At 43.8% G+C, this 20,496-nt stretch overlaps 1 protein-coding gene across 1 annotated transcript in view; it reads left to right on the top strand.

The window, feature by feature from the left end:
• The window catches only part of AFF2 (ALF transcription elongation factor 2), a 361,635-nt gene that overhangs the window by 137,563 nt on the left and 203,576 nt on the right, over window positions 1–20,496 (top strand). Inside the window, exon 4 of the mRNA XM_054995827.1 lies at window positions 13,429–13,473. Within this exon, the coding sequence (XP_054851802.1) occupies window positions 13,429–13,473 (45 nt within the window). The remainder of the gene's footprint in view (window positions 1–13,428; window positions 13,474–20,496) is intronic.

The following is a 20,496-nucleotide window of genomic DNA, read 5'->3' as shown; positions in this document are numbered from 1 at the left end:
CATTCATACAAAAAGAAAAGTCCCACCCACACCTGAACACTATAATTTTCAGAATAACTTTTGTTAGCTTGGAACAGGCTTGAAAATTGTTTCTTACCTAGTCATCTGTGGTGAATAGGTTCCTTCTTCAGCTGACTCAGTAGGGAAGTTGCCTCAAGCCCTCTACACATGACCCCCATGTACGTTGACCGAACATGAGCAGAGGGAGCACAGGCACGTTTGTGCTGGCCCCACATCCACATAATCATTGGGTTGTCTGAATGGTGCAAAAGTATGGAGGAAGTATCTGAGGATATGCTCCTTCCCTGTGATCAGCAACATTTGGAAAGCAACATCCCCAGTCAAGAGGAAGGAGCATGTACACGATCACTTCCTCTGCACATTCACACTAGGCAGACAATGAGGCAGGGATGGGCCAGCACATTTATTCCCACTCTCCCTTCCTGCACATTCAGTAAACACATGGAGGGCTCAAATGGCTTACAAGAAACAAATATGGGTAAGTGCTGCCTAAATACCTTTGCAAACTTATTGGCAAGGTTGGTATTCATTGGGCAATTCATATCTGTCGTGCTCAGAGACTGAACAGATTCCAGTTCAGCGGTTTCCCTACAAATCTTGATTTTTCTGTTTATGGCATCAGTCAAAATGAATGGAAATAGAAAAGTCTGCCAAGACTGCTATTGGGAATTTCCCTCAAGTATCTCCAGCTGCCTAATATATCAGTGTCTCTTCTTGTCTGTTCTTGATGGGGTCCAGCAGCAGGTCAACATCCTAAGGTAAAAGAAAGGCTTCTCAAAGTGAGCAGCAGTCAGGGAAAGAAAATTAATGGGAGCCGGCATCTGCTGATCTCTTTGACAATAAGGAATTTTCACGGCCAACATTTATAGAAAGTGCTAGATATCGTCTCTGTTGGAAACCAGATTTCGACTTTCTGCCCTGGGATGCCAAAAATATTTCAGCAGGAAATGCTAAAGGAAGTTGAACTTTGAATTATAATTTCAATGACTGTCTAGCAGAATGGATTAACGTTCTGGCACAGCACCTTTTGAGGCTTTGGGTTGAATCTTGCCGGATAAAAAATCTGTCTGTTTTGACAGATGAAAAAGGTCACAAATGAAGCAGTGTCAGGTGGAGTTAGCTCTATCTTTTTTTTAAAAAAAAATCTAGATTAGATGATAGATGTAAAAAAGAAAAACCCATCCAAAAATATTTTGAGATATCTGGAATTTTCTAAATACTTGTTTTAATTTAGATACTCAATACCTTTTGTCCTTGTGTACATCTAGACATTGATTAAAGAGAGATTAAAGAGAAGAAGCCACACATAGAATGAGATTCTAGATATGCTTAGTTAGGTCTCCATAATCAATAGATGGGATTATGATTCTGACACTGATATAGATTTACACATTTGGAACACTAATGATTTGAATGAAAATATTGCAAATTCCATTTGGCCATTCATTTTCTCAAGAGACATGTTTCTACTCTGTTGGAACCCTGATTCTAACAGGTTTCCAGGAATAGGTCTTGGCTGGACCAATAGAGAAGGAATGAGAATCCTTCAGTGGTGACTTTGGTGCAGTCGAGTTGTACAATATCAACCTCAGTACAGATCGAGGAAAATGCCCATTGGACTAGCTGCCCTGCTGGGTTAATACATATCCAAGGGGATGCCAGACTCTGTCATTCTGGTTAGAGCTGCAGCTAGTGTAGGACTAGTGGGTGTATCACCCCACCTAAGTTGTTTTTTTTAAAAAAAAACAAAAATATTGTAATCTCTCCTGTGATTGCGAACTAATTGCATTGGGTTAGAAGCATATGTTGGTGCCCTTGTAGCTGTCTTCATGGTAGCTGAAATGATGTCAGGTTGGACTCTTGTAGCATGATGGAGTATGGAGAGTCAGAAACTCTGGAAAGTGAGGAAAGCCGGCCCTGCAAGGAATGGCAACAGAAAGTCACATACTGAACCTCCCGAGGACCCCATGTTCTACTCTGTTTTTCCATGATCTGCCCAAAGACATACCGGAAACACCCAGGGTAGTCTGGTGTTCATCCAGGTCATTGTCAGCTGTTCAGTCTCTGCTTCCAAGTTGGATTGGGTGGATTTGAAATGTATAAAAAAATAATCTGCCCTTCAATTCGCGGACATGGCCCTGAGGCTTCCATACTTTCCATTCATAGTATCCTATTGGGCTGCATCCCAGCCTTAGACCTTAATGTTCCCAGTTCAAATTCTGGTGTCCTTAACAAAGATACCCCCCCCCCAATCATACCTGAGTTTCTCAGACTGGATGTCATAATTAGTTGGTGTCTCTGTCAAAGGAATGGGCATTTGCTGTTTGTATAAGATTAATTATCTAATTGATTCCCCCATCAGCAGAGTTTCAAGCAGCTAGTTCAACAACCATCAGCTAGTTCAACTGTTAATTTAAACTGCAGTGAGAGAACAGAAAACATTTCCTTGTCTTTTTAATGGTCTTCAGCTGCGCCGAGACTTCTCTGTATCAACTGGTTTGCATTTTGTAGGCTATTTTTCAGAGTTTTCCAGCAAAAGAAAAAGCTGCTGCCAGCTGAAGCTTCTTTTGATATAAATGGGGATTTCCACTTAAAAACCGATCTGTCTCTGGATAGCCCAACAGTTGGAAAGCTTTCTAATGGAGTTGCAAAGAGCTTTTATGATCTTAGATTTGTCACAGTCGCACGTCTGGTGAACATGCCTTGTCTGTGCCAAAAAAGAACTTGGCGCTCTTCAGCAGGTCTGGGAAAGAACTGCTCGTCGTCTTTGGTTAGAATAGGAACAATCACACATCAGCAAAGGGATGAACGATGGGATCAAGCCATCTTTTTTTTTTAAATGGAGAAATGGTAGATGGATGCCATGGTGGCCCTTGACAGTTCCACACCCAAACGATGTATCAAGAATGCCTCCCTAGCCTGCCTTCTGTATCCTCTGGATTGGAGTTCAGATTTTTAAACTGTAACACACATATAGAGACTGGAGCAGGAAAAAACTGTCCTCTTTGGACCTGACTGTGTCAAGTGAGTATTTAACTCCTTTTATCCATAAGACAAGCATGAATGGATGTAGAGATGGATGGATAACCATTTGTCTATTTATTATGTATTTTTTAGTATCTAGACCTAGCCTTTCCACCATAAAAATCACCCAAGGTAATGTAGAATAGGTGTGTAACAAAATTTATATGTAAATCACCATTAAAAATCACAATAAAATCCAAATATAACATTCCCATTGAGACATTGAACAAGATAGATAGATAGATAGATAGATAGATAGATAGATAGATAGATAGATAGATAGATAGATAGATAGATAGATAGATAGATAGATAGATAGATAGATAGATAGATAGATAGATAGATAGATAGATAGATAGATAGAGTTACAATTGTCTTCCTAATTATGGCATGAGAGAAGTTCCATTGTGCAGACTGGGCACCAAAACTGAGAAAAAACGTTTATTTATTTAGAAAATTTATGTGCCGTCTCACCAGAGAACTTCTTAAGACTGCATATGAAGTAAAACAAGGTAAAATCATGAAACAGCATTATTAAAATTAACAACCTTCTAAAACAACCTGTTAAAATTAACAACCAGCCATTAGAATTCCAGCCATTCATTGTGTTGGAACTTGAACGCAAAACTACAGATTCTAGACAGATAGGGGTCATTTTGTAAAAAAAGAGCTGGAGGAACTCATTGGCATAACTCATTAGCATATGCCATGCCCCTTGACAGCACCAGAAGTGTGTCATTAGCATAACTGATTTGCATATGCCACACCCCCTGACATCACATAGCCTGGCAGTTTTGGACCCAATCCTCGCCATTCAGGGCCAAAATTGGGTCCCAAATGGCAAAAAGGGGCTGAAAATGGCCGAAAGGGGGCCCAAAATGGTCAGTATTGGGCTGCTGCTGAGCAGGAGAGTGATCCCCCACCTGTCAGAGGCCCAATCTGGGCTGTTTCGGCCCCAATCCAGGCCGAAATGTGCCCAAATGGCCGAGAGTCAGGTGGGCAGGGCCACCTGACATGTGACCTCTTGGGGGAACTGCCAGAACTGCGTTTCTGTGCATTCCCCTCGAAATGAGCCCTGATTACAATTGTTATTGCTCATCTGCTTGGAAGCTTTGGAAAATATAGTTTTGAACTATGTATGTGTGAGTGTGAACTATTCCATGTTACCTCTGGAGAGATTTACTCCCCTTCTAATTGGACTCTTTTGTCATAACTTGACTTGAAGGACAAAATGGACTAATAAACCTATTAGAATCCTGCCTCCTCAAAAAGAACCAAAATACTCAGGTTTATCTAACCAAGGTTTATTATTTAACATACTTGAAGAACTTTTTTAAAAATATGACATTATTTTTGGCTTAATTAATTGACTCAGAAGATTTCATTGACAGGAACTAATATAGTACTTGGTTAGAGAAGATTCATAGCAAAAAGCAGTAGCTCCCTGGATTAGAAAATCAAAGCTTTCTCTGCTTTCTTCCATGGCAGAGATGTGCATAGTGAAATCCGTGAAGCACGGCTTTTACTAAACCAAAACAGAGAGAGTCAGTATGGTGTACTGATTAGAGTGTTGGATGAGTTGGAAAGAGACCTCGCTTCAGATTTCTACTCAGCCATTCTCTCTCAGCCCAAGGTACTGCTCAGGATTCTTAGGAGGATAAAATGGAGAAAGGCAGAACTTAGGTTGCCACCTTCATCTGCTAGAGGCTGGGAATCCCCTGGTGTGCAAGAGGGAAGGCACCTGGAGGGAGGCACACACACCAAGCGCTCGTGTTCTTCCTTGTTGCTCTGGAAGATGATGCCATTTTCCAGCATAATGAGGAAGCTATGGGTCGCAGTTAGACATGGGCAGGAACCAAAAAAATTTAATGAACCAGTGGTTTGCAGTTCGGTGCTGATGACGATCCCGAAGTCGCGAACCGCAACAAACATTTTCCGTTGCTGAACCAGTTCGTGGTTTGTGGGGCGCGGAACAGCCCCCGTGACACTTATAGAGCCCATATTCCCGGGGAGTGTTTTGCAGGCTCTCCTACAACCCTCACCCAAGTTTGGACAAGATTGCAAAAGGGATCTTGGAGTTATACCCTCTCCAATCCAAGGCCCCCAGGAAACTCCCACAAAAATCCAAGCTCCCACAAAAATCCAAACTCCCACAAAAATCCAATACTCTCAGTCTCTCTCCCCAAAGGCTAGCAAGTGGCAAGCAAGAGCTCTGTCCCATTCCACTGCTTGCTGAAAGTGAAACCCAGCCTGGGAGCCGATGGCTATTTATAAGCACAGGTCCCATTGAGCAACGCAGGAGGTCTGTGTTTGGCCATCAGAGCTGCCTATCAGGGTTTGCAGGGATGAGATTGGAGTGCCCGTGGCTACAGGACACCCCCTTCTCCCTCCCTCCCCTGGGTGTCTTCTCCCAACTTGTAACCGCTTTGCAGCTCCATGGTTGGAAGGAAGACCTGCCGATCAAGGTAAGCTGGGCTTCCATTCGGGTTTCCAGGGTGACAGAAGGAGTGCAGACACAGTTCAGGCATTCTCCCGGCTCCGTTGCCAGGGGAATTGATTGCTGGCATCTGAGTGTCTGGCTTCCCGAACCGCGGCCAAACACACCGAACCAGGCCTCTCCTGAACGCTGGTTCGTTGGCCGTGGACAATCACGAACCGCCGGATCGCGATCGCCAATTTTGTGGGTTTTTGAAGTTAGTAATGCGGTTCGTGCCCATCTCTAGTCACAGTGGCTGACACTTCTCTAAAAATCACTCCCAAACACTAAGATTGGGAGCAATTTTTAGTGACTTGTCATCTGGCGTGACCTGTACCTTCTTTGTCACGCTGGAAAACAACGTCATTTTCCGGTGCAATGGGCGGGCATGGCGATGGGGCAGTCAGAAGAAAACACTCCTGCCACTTGGTCAGTGAAGACAGTTTGTGGGTACAGGTTTCTCAGAGGATTTTAAACTCAGGCGACTTACAGCACAATCCTAAAGAGAGTTACTCCAGTCTAAGCCCATTGATTTCAATGGGCCTAGATTGGAGTGACTCTGCTTAGAGTAGCACTGTTAATGTAGTATATTCCTAGTTCTTTGTGGCAGTATTTTAATGTGCTTATTTACAATAAGTAATGTGATCCTGCATCAACACCACAGAAATTTGCTCCTTGCATATTGGGCTGGTAGCAAGCATAGTGTCTTCTGAACTTTTGAAGCCGTCATACATCATCAAGGCCATTGGGAAACATAGCTCAGAACTTGACAGGCACCAACTCGCCAAGGTCTCCAGTCCGAGACCTTTTAAACTGAAAATGACAGGGACTGAGCCAGGGATCTCCTGCCAAGTAAATAGCCCACGTGCCAGCTACATTCAAGCCTCTCCTTGTGGTACAGCAAGAACTAGGGCATGGGCTTTTCCATATGGGAAGTCCAGTTCTCTGGAATGGCCTACCAGAAGAGGTATGGAGGGTGCCTTCACTGGGTACATTTAGGAAAGTATGCAAAACATTTCTATTTCAGATGGCATTTGGGAGAAGGGGAACCATTTCAGCAGATTTCGCTGTGCGTTTTTCATTTGTTCGTTTTCATTTTGTTAAAGGACTTTTAGGTTTTACATCCTTGCAATTTGTTGCACTGTGAGCTGCTTTGGGGAAGTAAGACGGGATATAAATATTTCAAATAAATAAATAAAACCACGTGCTCTGTGACTGGCTGCGCCTCTCCCCCATTTAAAGTGACAATCCTCAACCATGATAACCATCATTAAATTTGGATTAAAAAATAAAATAAAATAAAAAAACCATGATAACATCGCTGTTCTCCTTCTACCACGGGAGAAGAGCATTCCTGTACAGGGGAGGTGTAGAGGGGGATGGCTGGGTGGGTGTGGGGCTTCTTAAAAATTATTTATAGGGCTAACCTTAACCTTGTGCTCCTGTGTTGTCAGAAGGTAAGAAGTTAGCTGATTGTGAAGACTCATAATTAAGAAAAAGCAGCTAAGCATTCAGCAGTACCTAGAGCTGGGACAAGCCAATGGCAGAGAAACATAGATGCACTGTACTGGAAAGAATCAGACCACAACTTTATTGATTATTGTTTCTTTAGGTCTTGGTACAGCATAAGTTGGGTACATTGGGTGCAGCTGACAATCTGCCTGTTGAGGTAACCAAGGAAAGAGGGCTGGAAGCTGTGGGAGAACCTATTTCTGCTCCAGAGGGTGTGGTCAACATGTCAGTCCCAAGGCGACCTTCATGCACCCATGCACCCAGTCCCCCCTTTAGGGTTCTGCAGGGAGCCCACTCCTTCACACCCTGTACTATATTCTCCAGCCAATGCCTAAACTCCAACAGCCAGTTTTGATGGTTATGCTTTTTTAACACTACAGTCACATATACATAGCATGTACTTTGCTTTGGAGAAGGCAAAACCCCCAGCGCCTATAACCCCATCAGAGCCATGGGTAAAATTCCTTCCTGGCCATGTTAACCACTGATCCTCTGTGGAAATAGCAAGGATGAATAGCAACAACATAAATAAAATATTTAAAAAATGGAGTGGGAGTGCAGGCTTAGCTGGTAAAGGGCTCCACATGCCCACCCCACCTGCAGCTCCTTCCTTTTAAACATGAACTGTGGACCAAACTGGACCCTACGGCCCTCATTTCCACTAGCCCCACCCTCCCCCAGCCATGCAATTATAAGGGGTGGAGGGGCAGAGCTGCAGAAAGCCACCGGAGACCCACCTGGCTGAGAGCCAATGCAGAACACAGTTGCCCAGAATCATCCTGCCCCCACCAGGCACAAGTGGTGCCACCAGCTTAAGGCAGAAAGCTAAACTTTAGGGTTGCCAATGCCAGCTTGTGAATTTCCTGGAGGTTTGGGGGTGGAGCCTGGGGAAGGTGGGGTTGGGGGAAGGGAGAGATCTCAGCAGGGCATAAGGCCATAAAGTCTGCATGCCCAAGCAGCCATTTTCTCCAAGGGAACTGATAGCTGTAACCTGGAGATCAGTTGCAATTCTGGGATATCTGCAGGAGCCACCTGGAGGTTGGCAACTTTGTCTTCCAGTCATCGTTTAACGAGGGAACAAAGTTGTCCTTGTCCAACAATCACATCTTAAATATTTGACCGTTTTCCTCATTGTAAAAGGATTATTCTGAAACTCCTTACTCACCTGGATGACATGATGTGATTGATGAGCCCGCCCCCCAGAAACAAGGTTATCTTTCCATTTATTTAGAATGCAAACTGAATAGGAAATCTATAGCTTATTGCCATGTCTTTTAAAGTAAAACCAGGCACCTCCGTTGACCTCCTATTTACATGTCTTTGAGAGGGAAGGGGGGGAAACCCACATAAAACCTATCAAGAAACATTTCACAGCAGGCAAATTAATTGGTTTTTACTGTATTTGAATGGAGTGATTGTCAAATAAAACATGCCATGACAGTTAATAGTGTCATTTAGAGGCATAAAATTATTGGCTTATTTGTTATTGGATAAAAACAAAGGCAAACACTTTGTATTAGGAAGTTTTAATGTGTTTAAAATCCTCATTAGGGATTTATGGACATTCTTGCTTCACATAGTGCCTCATTAATTTGAGGCTAAACAGTTACTTCTGTGTTACAATTCCATTGGTTTGTGTGTGTGTCTATGTAAGTGTGTGTACTAGGTTTTTTTAAAAAAAAAATCTCTCCACTTTTCCTTAATTAGATCTTGCGTTAGTGCTTGGGTTGTACACTGCTGGAAATGTAGAATTTAATTAATGTAATTTATAAATCAAATGGAAGTGAGTTATTTTAAGGTCTCTCTTTTCATTGTATTTTAGTGAATAGTTTAAGAAGTCTGAAGTTTAAGGACATTCAGATTTGAAAGATTTCTGAATCTCAGGGAAGGCCACTAACCTCCATGTTGAATACTTTTAGCAATGTCTCTTGGCATCAGTAGATCAAAGTGGCTTAATTAGAATTGTAACCAAGGTGGGAGGTAGTTAAAAATCTTTGGCTTTTTAAGTTCTAGATAGTTGCAAAAAACTATTTTACTATATCTCACAGCCTCATCAGGTGACAATTAATACAATCTCCCTACCCACAACTGTCCATTAGAATGTGGTTTCTTCCTCCTCCCCCAAATACTCCTTATAAGCCTATATTTGGCAGTGAGAAATTAACAATGTACTTCTAAGCTGAGTTACACCCTTCAATGAACTTGGAAGAACTGTTTAGGATTGCACTGAGTGTTCCGTATGTGTCTCCCAACTGTATAGCCTGATATCAGGCCTTTTAGATTTCTTTTTGTATTCCACTATGTGTTATGGGTGACCTGACCTGGATAGTCCAGGCAAGCCGTATCTCATTGAATCTCAGAAGCTAAGAAGCGTCAACCTTGGTTAGTACTTGGATGGGAGACCTCCAACAAAGACCAGGGTTGCAGAGGCAGGCAATGGCAAATTACCTCTGTTAGTCACCAGGGGTCGCCATAAATCAATTAGGATTTGACAGCGCTCTCCACCATCACCTTCTGTACTGGCTAAGTTAATTGAAACTGTGAGTAAACATAGAATTATTAAGTCTATCAAGGAGCATTGTCTGCTGAGGGAAAATCTTCATACCATAGCTTCTGCAAAGGGAAGACTGCCTCACCAAACTTTTGGAGTTCTTTGAGCAGCTTTGCAAGCATGTGAATAAGAGTAAGCTGGTAGAAATTATATTCTTGGAGTTCCATAAGGCCTTTGACAAGGTACCTCACCAACAACTCCTGGAGACAGGTCCTTTTATAGATTAAAAATGGTTAAACAAGAAGCAGAGAGTAGGAATAAGTAGACAGCCTGGTCAGACTCTTGGTTTACTGAGGAGCTGCTGATAAAAAGACACGGGAGAGGGATAGAGCAGGAGTAGAGAAGGACTCAGGGCGAATCCAACAAGGCATGGACAAGAGCTCATTTAAAAGTCTACTCCGTGGTGGTGATATTGCATAGCTGGAAAAAGTACAAAAGACAGCAACCAAGATCATTAAGGAGATGGAGCACCTTTCCTACAAGGAAAGGCTGAATTGTCTGGCACTGTTTAGTTTAGAAAAGCAAAGGCTAAAGAGAAACATGACAGAGGTTTATAAAATTATGCATGAGGCAGAAAAGGCGGATAGAGGGAGCATTTTTCCCCCTCTCCTAAAAAACTAGAACTTAGGGCCACCCAATGAAGTTGATGGGTAAAAAGTCCAAGACAGACAAAAGAAATACTTCTTTACTCAGCAAGGACTTAAATTGTGGTGTTCAGTGGCAGTAGAGTTTGTGATGGCCATGAACATGGATGGCTTTAAAGGGGAGTTAGACAGATTCATAGAGGAGAGGTCCATCAATGGCTACTAGCCATGGTGAGTAAAAGGGCACCTCCACTTTCAGAGGCAGTAAACCTCTGAAAACCAATGCTCAAGAAACAAGATCAAGAGAAGGCCTTGGGCTCTGTGTCTTGATTGTTGGTCCTCCAGGGCAACTACTTGGCTGCTGTGTGAAACGGGATGCTGCAGGAGGTGGTCCATTGGTCCGATCCAGCAGAGCTGTTTTTATGTTGTTACGTACTTGAGTTCTTTTATTATGAAGCCTCACTCCACTGGGCTGGTTTAAATTTGCATGACTTAATGTAGACAAATGAGCAATAGTCATTTAAAAGTAAGAAAGTGATCACAGTAGAAGAAGGAATGTTTCTCTGTTTGAAAGTCACAAAGAATTAAAATGTCCAGATAGTTCAAGATACCATGGACCCAGGACATAACAGATACCTCTGGCATTCAATTTTATGTCATGCTTGTGTGCTCCAAAGGCATCTGACTAGATGCATTTGGAAACAAAATACTGGATTTGATAAATGTGGTTTGATCTGCCAAGACAGCTCTTATGCCCTCAAAGAAAACTCTGCATAAGTTTTTTCATGTTGTATAAAATGCATCGGGGTTATGGAGACTGTAGATTACCCAGATGCTAAATCTGGTCAGCGACTGGTACAAGAAAGTTGTTGGCGAAATGGAATGGGCCCAGAGAAAGACCACAAAGATGTTTTGTGAGTTTGGAAACAAAATCCTACAAGGAAGTGTTTAAGGAACTAGGAATGTTTAGCCTGATGCAGAGAAGGCTGAGGAGTGGCATGATTGTGTTCTTCAAGTACTTGATGAATGTCTCATGGAAGAGGGCAAAGCCTTACTCGCTGCTGCTAGAGGCCAACACTAGTTCGGATGGGTTTAAGTTACAGGAGGCTAGGTTTCAGCTGAAAACTGAGAGAAACTTTCAAAGGATTGAGAGCCGTTCAACAATGGAACTAACACCTAATGGGGTGGTGGGCTCTTCTTGCTTGTGGTCTTAAGCAGAAATTGGACAGCTAACTGACAAGGATGCTCTTGCTTTGGTCTTCCTGCATACAGCAGAGGGTTGGAATAGATGAAAAGCCCCTTCCAGCTCTATGGCTCTGGACAAATAAGTTTGTAATAACCCTCCTGCCTTTGTTGTTCATTTATACTGTCTGTCTTTCCATTATGCCATTCTTAAGGTTCCATTTTACAACCAGTGTGGTGTAGTGGTTACAGTGAAAAACTAGAACTCGGGTGACCTAAGTTCAAATCCCCAGTGAAGCCCATGGTGACTTTGGGCAAATTGTTGTATCAGCCTTGTTCTGAAGGTAACATAGTGGAGGGTTACCACACTTGCTTCTCTGAGCTCCCTGGGAGGGATCAAAATATAGTAGATCAGTATGTATCATCTTTCCTGGTCACAAGTGGCACAAACTCATGTGGTTCCCAATTTCCAAATAATATTTCAGCTGCAGGAGAAGGAAGCAGGTCTTCCTCCTTTAATGTCAGGCTTGGTGACTGGTGTGACTAGTGGATGATTCTACAGGCAGCTGAGCAGATGAAACTAGATAATCACTTAGGTAGAAAAGCGCATCAGTCTGTTCCAGAGCAACAAATCCAAGAATGAGGAGCCAGGCCAAATTCAGCATCCTTAGAGAGCCAGATGAAACCTTATTGGCTCCTTGGGTCACCTGATCCTTCTTGTCCTGGAAGCTGCAGTGCCACCCTTTGGCCATCTGCTATGGTTGATTACTGCTGGTATCAATACTTGCAAGCTACCACAGTAGTCAAGATGCCTCAAGCCCTCCTAATTTTTGGTGCCTTACAGTGTCCTATATCTACTCTAGCACTGATCCAGACAGATCATATGTAGATTCTAAGAATCTACATTTAAGAATCTAAATCTAAGAATATGTAGATTCTTAGATTTTGTGTGCACCCCACTGCCATTTAAAAGTGATTTCAAAATGCCAAGAGGGCCTGACCCTGATTGGGCTCACAACACAGAATTCTTGTCCCTACCCAGGGGTCGTTTCATAGAAAAAGAGCTGGAGGAACTCATTAGCATAACTCATTAGCATATACCATGCCTCTTGCCATCACCGGAAGTGTGTCATTAGTATAACTGATTTGCATATGCCACACTCCCTGACATCACCTATTCTGTTTTGGACCCAATCCTGGCCATTCAGGGCCGAAATTGGGCCCAAAATGGCAAAAAGGGGCTGAAAAGGGCTGAAAAGGGGCTCAAAATGGTCAGGGTCAGGCCACTGATGAGCGGGAGAGTGATCCACCACCCATTAGAGGCCCGATCCAGGCCGTTTTGGCCCCAATCCAGGCCGAAACAGGCCCAAAATGGCCGACAGTAAGGTGGGTGGGGCCACCTGACATGTGACCTCTTTAGGGAACTGCCGGAACTGTGTTCCTGTGCATTCCCCCTCGAAATGAGCCCTGTCCCTACCCAATGCACTCCTTTCCAAGTGCCCGAACAGCTGCAGGGGTGGTGGCTGTTTCAACACTTGATAAGGCATGTGCTATATTCTCGCAACATTTTAAAATCACTTTAAAATGCTGGTGGTTCTGTGGTGGCCATGAGGATGCCGTCATGTGTAGTTTGGCCTTAAATCAAGAGAGAACAAAATATATAGAAGATCATTTGAGGTATAATCAGTTGGCTATGGTGGCGTAACCTTTTGGGAGATAGAGGAAGCCTTTTATGCCAAGGAATGTGTGGAGTTACAAATTAATATGAAATGTATTCAATTTGATTGTAAATGAAGTTTCATTATGTCCATATATTGATCGCTCGTGATATTCACTTTTATTCATGAATATATTGAAAAATGCTAGAACGGCTTGCATTTTGGGCATTGTGAGTGTTCATTTGCTAAATATCACTTAATAAACATCCTCAGCAGAGTTACTCCAGTAAGCACCTTGATTTCAGTGGGCTTAGACTCAAGTAACTCTGTTTAATATTTCACTGTTAGTGACTTTCATTGTTACTGTAATTATTAAAAGTTTGTTTACTCTCTGACAAACTTCATGTTTTCCCCCTCTAGGTTAACATTCCCAGTGATTCCAACTGTGTGGAGGAAATTTTACGGGTAAGTTGAAATGTTTCCTTTTGATGACATCTGAGGTCCTGGGTGCAATGGATCAGAGTGATAGAAAAAGACCTGGTTCAAATCCCAGATCAGGTACTTGCAGCCAAAAATTAAAATTGGCCAGGGAATAAAATATAGCCTTCCCTAAATTCCTTAAGATAAAGATATTAAAATGCAATATATAAAATATACAGTTTATTAACGGTATTGCTGTTTCCTTTTTGGAACATGGTCGTTGAGTTCAGAATTATGCGACAAAGTGGGAATATAAAGACATCTATCTAATTAAAAAAGCAGCAGGCAAGAAAATCCCTGGTAAGCACATGGATTTGAAAGTGCATTCAGTCACTCTCTTTATAAACTGAAGAGGCACTTTTCTTTGTCTGGCTTTCTCAGTAGGTAAGACATGCATTTTGGAAATATAAATCAAGGGAGCACTGCCTCACATCTCTTTGCTGGATCCAGGAAACAGGATCTTTTCTTCAGTCGTGGAAAGCCATCATTCTCTCCATCATGTGAGGCCTTCTGAGCTGTAGGTTCTCCTTTAAAAATCCATCCTCTCCACACAGACCTCAACAATAATTCTGCTACATAAATAATATCACTTGGGATGGAATCTTAAGCTGTATCATACCTAGCACAATAGAGTATCCAGACCAGCCAGACACATACAACCAGCCAGTTAATTCTGGCAATTTTTATCCTGCATTGATAAAAAGAAGAAGCCCTTGAATTCGACTTCCTCCTGTTGGCATCTCCAAGTGGAGGCAACAGTACTTGGGGGCTCACTTACTAGATGCATCCGCCATGTCACACAGAAAGTCTACCGGACACTGCAGGCAGGTGCTGATGGCCACTAAGACTGGGGCTTGGACTCCCTGGGCAAGGCTGAGGATACAGAGATAAGTGGAACTTTCATGTTCAGAGGCAGCATATCTCTGGATACCAGTTTATGGGGGTAACAGTAAAGGAGGGCTTTGGCCTTCATAGCCTACTTTTGTGCCTTCTTGGAGCATTTATTTAAAAACAATGGGAACAGGTTGCTGGACTAAATGGGCCATTTGTCTGATTTACTTATTTATTTAGACCCCACCTTTTTCCCTAATGGGGATCCAAAGTGACTTACAGCATTGTCCTTCCATCCTTCATTTTATCCTCACAACCACCACCACCCTGTGAGGTAGTTTAGGCTGAAAATGAGTGATTGGCTCAATGTCACTCAAATGAGGATTCAGACCTGGGTGCCCCAGATGCTAATCACTAGTCACATGATGCCACACTGGCTTTCTGATCCAGCAACTGAGCTTCTGCTTCTTGTCATGTAGCCATCCACAGAGTCAGTTTTGTGAAGTCATATCCCTGTGGAGGCAGCCTCCATCGGGGGGGTGGGGAGGGCTGTGCCATGTCACAGGTCAGCCCTGAGAAATTCCACAGACATCTACTCGAACAGCAGCCTGATTTTACTGAGCAACGTCCATTCTGTACTTTGAACAAATAGCTGGACAGGTGTGATATTAATTAAAAGATTCATCGTCTCGAGCAAAACAAAACCTGCGTATAATTAGAATAAAATGATTGGAGTTAAATGAACAAAAAGTCTATAATTTATTCTCTCCTTCTGATGACTGGCTTCCATCTAATGACCTTGGAGAATATGTAAATTGATCAGCAGGTGAAAATGCCCTTGACTGAGTAAATTATGTGCAGTGTTACCTTTCGTGTGCTGTTTGGTGAGCGGGGAGGGGGGGACCCAGTAATAGACTTAATAAGTGCCAGCCGCAGCTGAGGAGACTTGTTCACCAAGCAAAAATTAGCTTCCTAATAGGTTTATCCCATTGTCCCCACCCTCCATGCCACCCTGTTAATTGTTTCCTCTTGTAACACACACACACACACACACACACACACACACACACACACACACACACACACACACACACACATATATATATACATTTTTTAAAAGATGCAGAAGAACAGTGCCAAACTGGAAGGGCAATGACTGCATTTGGATTATCGGCACAGTGTCTAGCGTGGGCACAGATGTGTTCAGGAGGTCACAAGCATTTTCATGGGGATCTGGCAGCTTTGCAGCGAGAGGATGTGGATATGATCTGAATTTTAAACGCTTTGATGTACGTCATTGGCTGAGTGAATAGCAAGCTCTGCCCGGCTGAGTAAATCATGGGAATCTGTCAAATGTGGGAACACCTTGGGAAGGATATGATGTCAAATATCGGTAACTTAGCAACCTAACAGTTTGCTTGCTCAAGAATGAGTAAGAATCGCCACTTTTCAACAGCTGAGTAAACAAACGTTAAGCCCAGCGTGTCTCTTAGGTGCTGCTGGAACTGACAGAGCTTTGGCGTCAGTGTCATGTCAGAAGATTCCCCGGCTGGGGCATGTGCCTTTCATCTCCAGGGCCGCTCTGACCACCCTGGCTGCCCATGGGCTCTCTTTGAGCTGAAGATTTTAGAGGTGCACAGGTTCCAGGTCAGGTTGGGCAACAGCCCTGCACTGTGAAATAAAACTCACTTTGCAGCAGATGGTATCAGACCAAGTTCCTGCTGAGGCAAAGTCCTGGGAGCAAAACAAGGCCAAGTCAGGCGGGACAGAAGCCAAGGAGCATCGGGGCAGGATTGTGGCAAGGGCCAGGAACAACAGGAGCAGGAGAGTTCTCAAGGGGATTGGAACTCCTACATACCACCTGTGCTTCATGCTGTCTAATGTCAGTCCTAGAATTGATTATGTTCTGTTTCAGCAATTCTTCAGCTCTGTATTGGATCCTTGCTAATGCTGTAGATCCAGAGGAGTTAGCCGTGTCAGTCTGTAGTCGCAAAATAGTAAAGAGTCCAGTAGCAACTTTAAGACTAACCAACAGGTGCTACTGGACTCTTTACTATTTTGCTAATGCTATGTTTTTGTAAAATCCTATGACGTTGTTTATGGAAATGTCCTTGACACTGTATGGAAATATCCTTGACACTGATTGTACCAATCTCACACTATGCAATCCAACTTGAGTCAGAGGGCCAAGCTACAAGTGATGAATGACACTTGAATGGCAAGTGTATTTCTCCCTGTTCACTTGCCCTCCACTCAATCCACTTGCCGTTCAAGTGTCATTCGTCACTTGTAGCTTGGCCCTCAGTGAGAAAGACGGACTATAAATGACATAAATAAACTAGGAGAAAGCCTAACTTGGGAAGCTTTTATAGGGGTCAAGCTTTACCACTTAATGTGTTCTGGTCTGTTGCAACCCAGGAGGCCAAGGACTTTTTGGCCCAGGACCTAACGACAGTGATCCATGCAGTGGTCCCCTCCAGGTTAGACTACTGTAACTTGCTCTATGCAAGGCTGCCCTTGGGCTTGATCTGGAGACTTCAACGGGTCCAGAATGCTGCTGCGCATGTCCTAATTGGGGCTTCGTGTAGGACACACACCTATCTTGCAGCAACTTCACTGGCTCCCAGTAGAATTCCGGATCTGGTTCAAGGTGTTGGTTTTGACCTATAAAGTCCTAAACGGACTGTGACCAGCATACCTAAGGGACCGTCTCTCCCTGTATGTGCCCCAGAGAGCACTTCATTCAACCAGAAAACATCTACTGGTGGTCCCTGGCCCTAGGGAGGCTCGGCTGGCCTCTACCAGGGCCAGGGCCTTTTCAGTCCCGGCCCCAACCTGGTGGAACTCTCTGTCTGAGGGCACTTGGGCCTGCCAGGATCTTGTGTCATTTAGGCAAGCCTGTAAGACAGAGATGTTCTGCCAGGCATATGGTGGAGGCTAATTTTAGCCCATCATTGCCGAGCCTTCCACCGGTCTCCCTCTACAAGGGGTATGGAGAGTGCACTGATGCTGGTTGCCCCGAAAGGGGTACAGTATTTTATCTGTTGCTGTTTTTATGATTTATTTTAAGTTGTATTTTAATCAATGTTGTACCCCGCCCTGAGCCCGCTTGCGGGGAGGGCGGGTTAAAAATAAAATAAATAAATGAAACTACTGTTAGCTCCTAGGCAAACATTCCCTCCCACCCCTCCTCACACCATCATAAACTCCATTTTCTATCCATCTCCCCTATTTATCTCCTTTTTAATGAACAAATGCCTTGTTTGCTCCACTGTCATGCATGAGAGCAAGATGCAGTGGATGGCTGTGTTGGCAGCTCTTAACTTTCTCTACCCATCACAAAAGAGAGGTTGAATTTCTAGGTGTGCCACAATGGTGCCTTGCCCAGCTTTCTCGGCCTCAAACCCTGACGTTTTGTTCCCATAGGCCATGTCCCTCTTGGCAGCCATGCAAAAAGTTGCTTTCTTGGTCTGGCTTGTCTCCCTGTAGCCCCTGGCTTTAGCCAGAGCTTGTCACCCATGTGTTCTCAGTCCCAGCTGGATGTCCCTCCAGACCTGCTGTTGACTCAGGTCCTGACCGCAGGCCGCTCTTTTGGGTTCCACCATTGCCCAGAAGAGCCAGGAGGGCAAGCCTCTCTGATGCTTTTAACACTCCACTCTTGCATTGGAAGATGTTAAGAGTTGCCATGTTCATGCTGACACTTAAGTCACCTTGGGAACTTCTAAATCTGAAAGGCAGAGATAAATGCACAAAATAAACGAATAAATATGCCATCGTTTTGCCGTTTGTGCAAGAGGGAGGAAATAAATGGCAAGTGTAGCCCATCTATATGATGTGTGTTGACCTGTGACAAGATGTGAGAAGAACTCAATAAAGGGCCAGAAGCCTGGAACGAGAAATGTGATGTGGATGCAGAGCAGTGAACAAAGAAACATCCGTGCACAAGTCATGAAGGGCGACATGTGCATTGACTAGTCCCGCTTGCCAGTGATCTGGTTGTGTGCTTGTTCTGCTCTGCCCTCTCTCTATACCTTCTGTGCCTCTGTCTCTATTTGGGAGCAGTCCTCACCCACTTGGAATAGATTGGGCTTCTCTTTGATGGGTTATTTTTTTTTCTAACTAGCCTCTCTTTTTTGTCATCTCCCCACTCTCGGGTCTTGATTGCATGATGTAACTAAGGGCCAAGCTACACATGATGAATGACACTTGAACAGCAAGTGTATTTCTCCCTGTTCACTTGCCCTCCACTCAATCCACTTGCCGTTCAAGTGTCATTCGTCATGTGTAGCTTGGCCCTAAGGGCCAAGCTACAAGTGACGAATGACACTTGAACAGCAAGTGTATTTCTCCCTGTTCACTTGCCCTCCACTCAATCCACTTGCTATTCAAGTGTCATTCGTCACTTGTGGCTTGGCCCTCAGTGTAAATATATTGTCTATGGATGTACAACTCTCATAAATTTGAGGGAGTGAGCACTGACTCAAAAGCTTGTACTGAAATAAATTTTGTTGGTCTTTAAAGCGCCACTGGACTTCGATTGGATTTCCACTTTTGTTTCCATTCTAGCAGCTTCAGATCATTTCCCCCCCAAAAAATGGTAGTTTTAAAAACAATTACAAAGTTTTGGGGAAACTGGTAGGAATGATGTGCCTTTGTGTTAAAAATATATCAACACGTTTTTTAAAAGAATCTGTGAACTAAAAGTCCATATTTTCCATTGTAAGCTCCTTGGGGTAGGGGCCTTTCTTATTTTTAGTTTGTAAAGCTTACGGTGGGGAAAGGGCATGGCACAGTGGCTCAGTACATGCTTTGAACTGCCAAAAGTCCCAGCTTATTTACTAATTATTGTTGTCATATAATGGGTGAGGGGTATCTGGGAGCAGAGAGCCCTTACATACAAGGAGGACCTTTGTGGGGAGATGCAGCCCATACCTATATGTACATGGAAGCCCCTCTCTGTGGCATACTTGGTGATAAGGGCAAGGTCATTCCATGCAAAGATTGAAGGGCAGGGTTCACAGACATAGTGCTTTCATTTTCTCAGGAGTGAAAGGTAGCTATTTATTTACATGGAAGAAGCAAAAGGGACACTTTTGAGGTAATACTGTGCAGGGACACTGTTCAGATCGGGGGCTAGGCTTGCACTTTGCCTTGGGGTGTCCCTCATCTTTGGCAAAATTGAGCTTGTTTCCAAGAGCACAGCCCCATCTCAGGGAGAACCAGTTCTCTGGCCAAACTGCCCAGTTGACTTCTTGGGGTGGCACAGTGAGAAGGACACCAGTGCAGCACAAGGGCTTGGCTCACTCCATCCACAGGCAACATAGGAGGAAAAGGTCATCACCTCCTGGGTCCCACAGTGCCACCAACAGGGCAAGCCCCTGTGGCATTGTCCCAAGGGCTGAGCTCAGATGATGGCAGTGTGACAAGAATCAAGGGGTGTACCTAGCTTGAGGCAACACACATTGAACAAGCCCTGCTCCCACTTGCTCTCTTTTGGCCACACCAGAGTGTGATAGAATACTGAAAATGCTATAGAGACTGAACAGAAGAGAAAGTGGTTATCTTGATTGGAATAAAAATCATCCAAAGCCAACAACTATTGATGCTAATCACTGTCCCATCATTATGCCCTTATGAATCTGCCTTATGAGGGTATCTGGCCACTGGTCTCTCCAGCTCAGCATTGTCACCTCTGACTTTCTATGGCTCGCAGGAGCCGTAGGCAGAGAGTGGTCTTTCCCAGCATCTTCCCATCTGAGCTCCTTTGAACTGGATGTTGAACTTAGGACATTCGACCGGCCATGGGCTCTTAGATTGCAGCTGTGAGCAAATGGAATAGTGAGCAAGAAGACAGGCCCTTGTCCTCCTGAACTGCATGCAATCCCAAATCCTCTTCAGTGAAGTAATGTAAGGTGGGGAGGAAAATGAAGATGATGGGCCATAATAGGAGAGTAAGAGTAACAAGGAGAAAATATCCTTTCAGTTAACGAATGTGTGCAAATGGAATAGTGAGCAAGAAGACAGGCCCTTGTCCTCCTGAACTGCATGCAATCCCAAATCCTCTTCAGTGAAGTAATGTAAGGAGGGGAGGAAAATGAAGATGATGGGCCATAATAGGAAAGTAAGAGTAACAAGGAGAAAATATCCTTTCAGTTAACGAATGTGTGCAAATGGAAT

The sequence above is a fragment of the Eublepharis macularius genome, chromosome 13 (genome assembly GCF_028583425.1).
Source record: "Eublepharis macularius isolate TG4126 chromosome 13, MPM_Emac_v1.0, whole genome shotgun sequence".
In the NCBI taxonomy this organism is placed as follows: Eukaryota; Metazoa; Chordata; class Lepidosauria; order Squamata; family Eublepharidae; genus Eublepharis; species Eublepharis macularius.
Note: the sequence above shows the minus strand (reverse complement) of the source record. Positions and strands in the feature narration are given on the sequence as shown.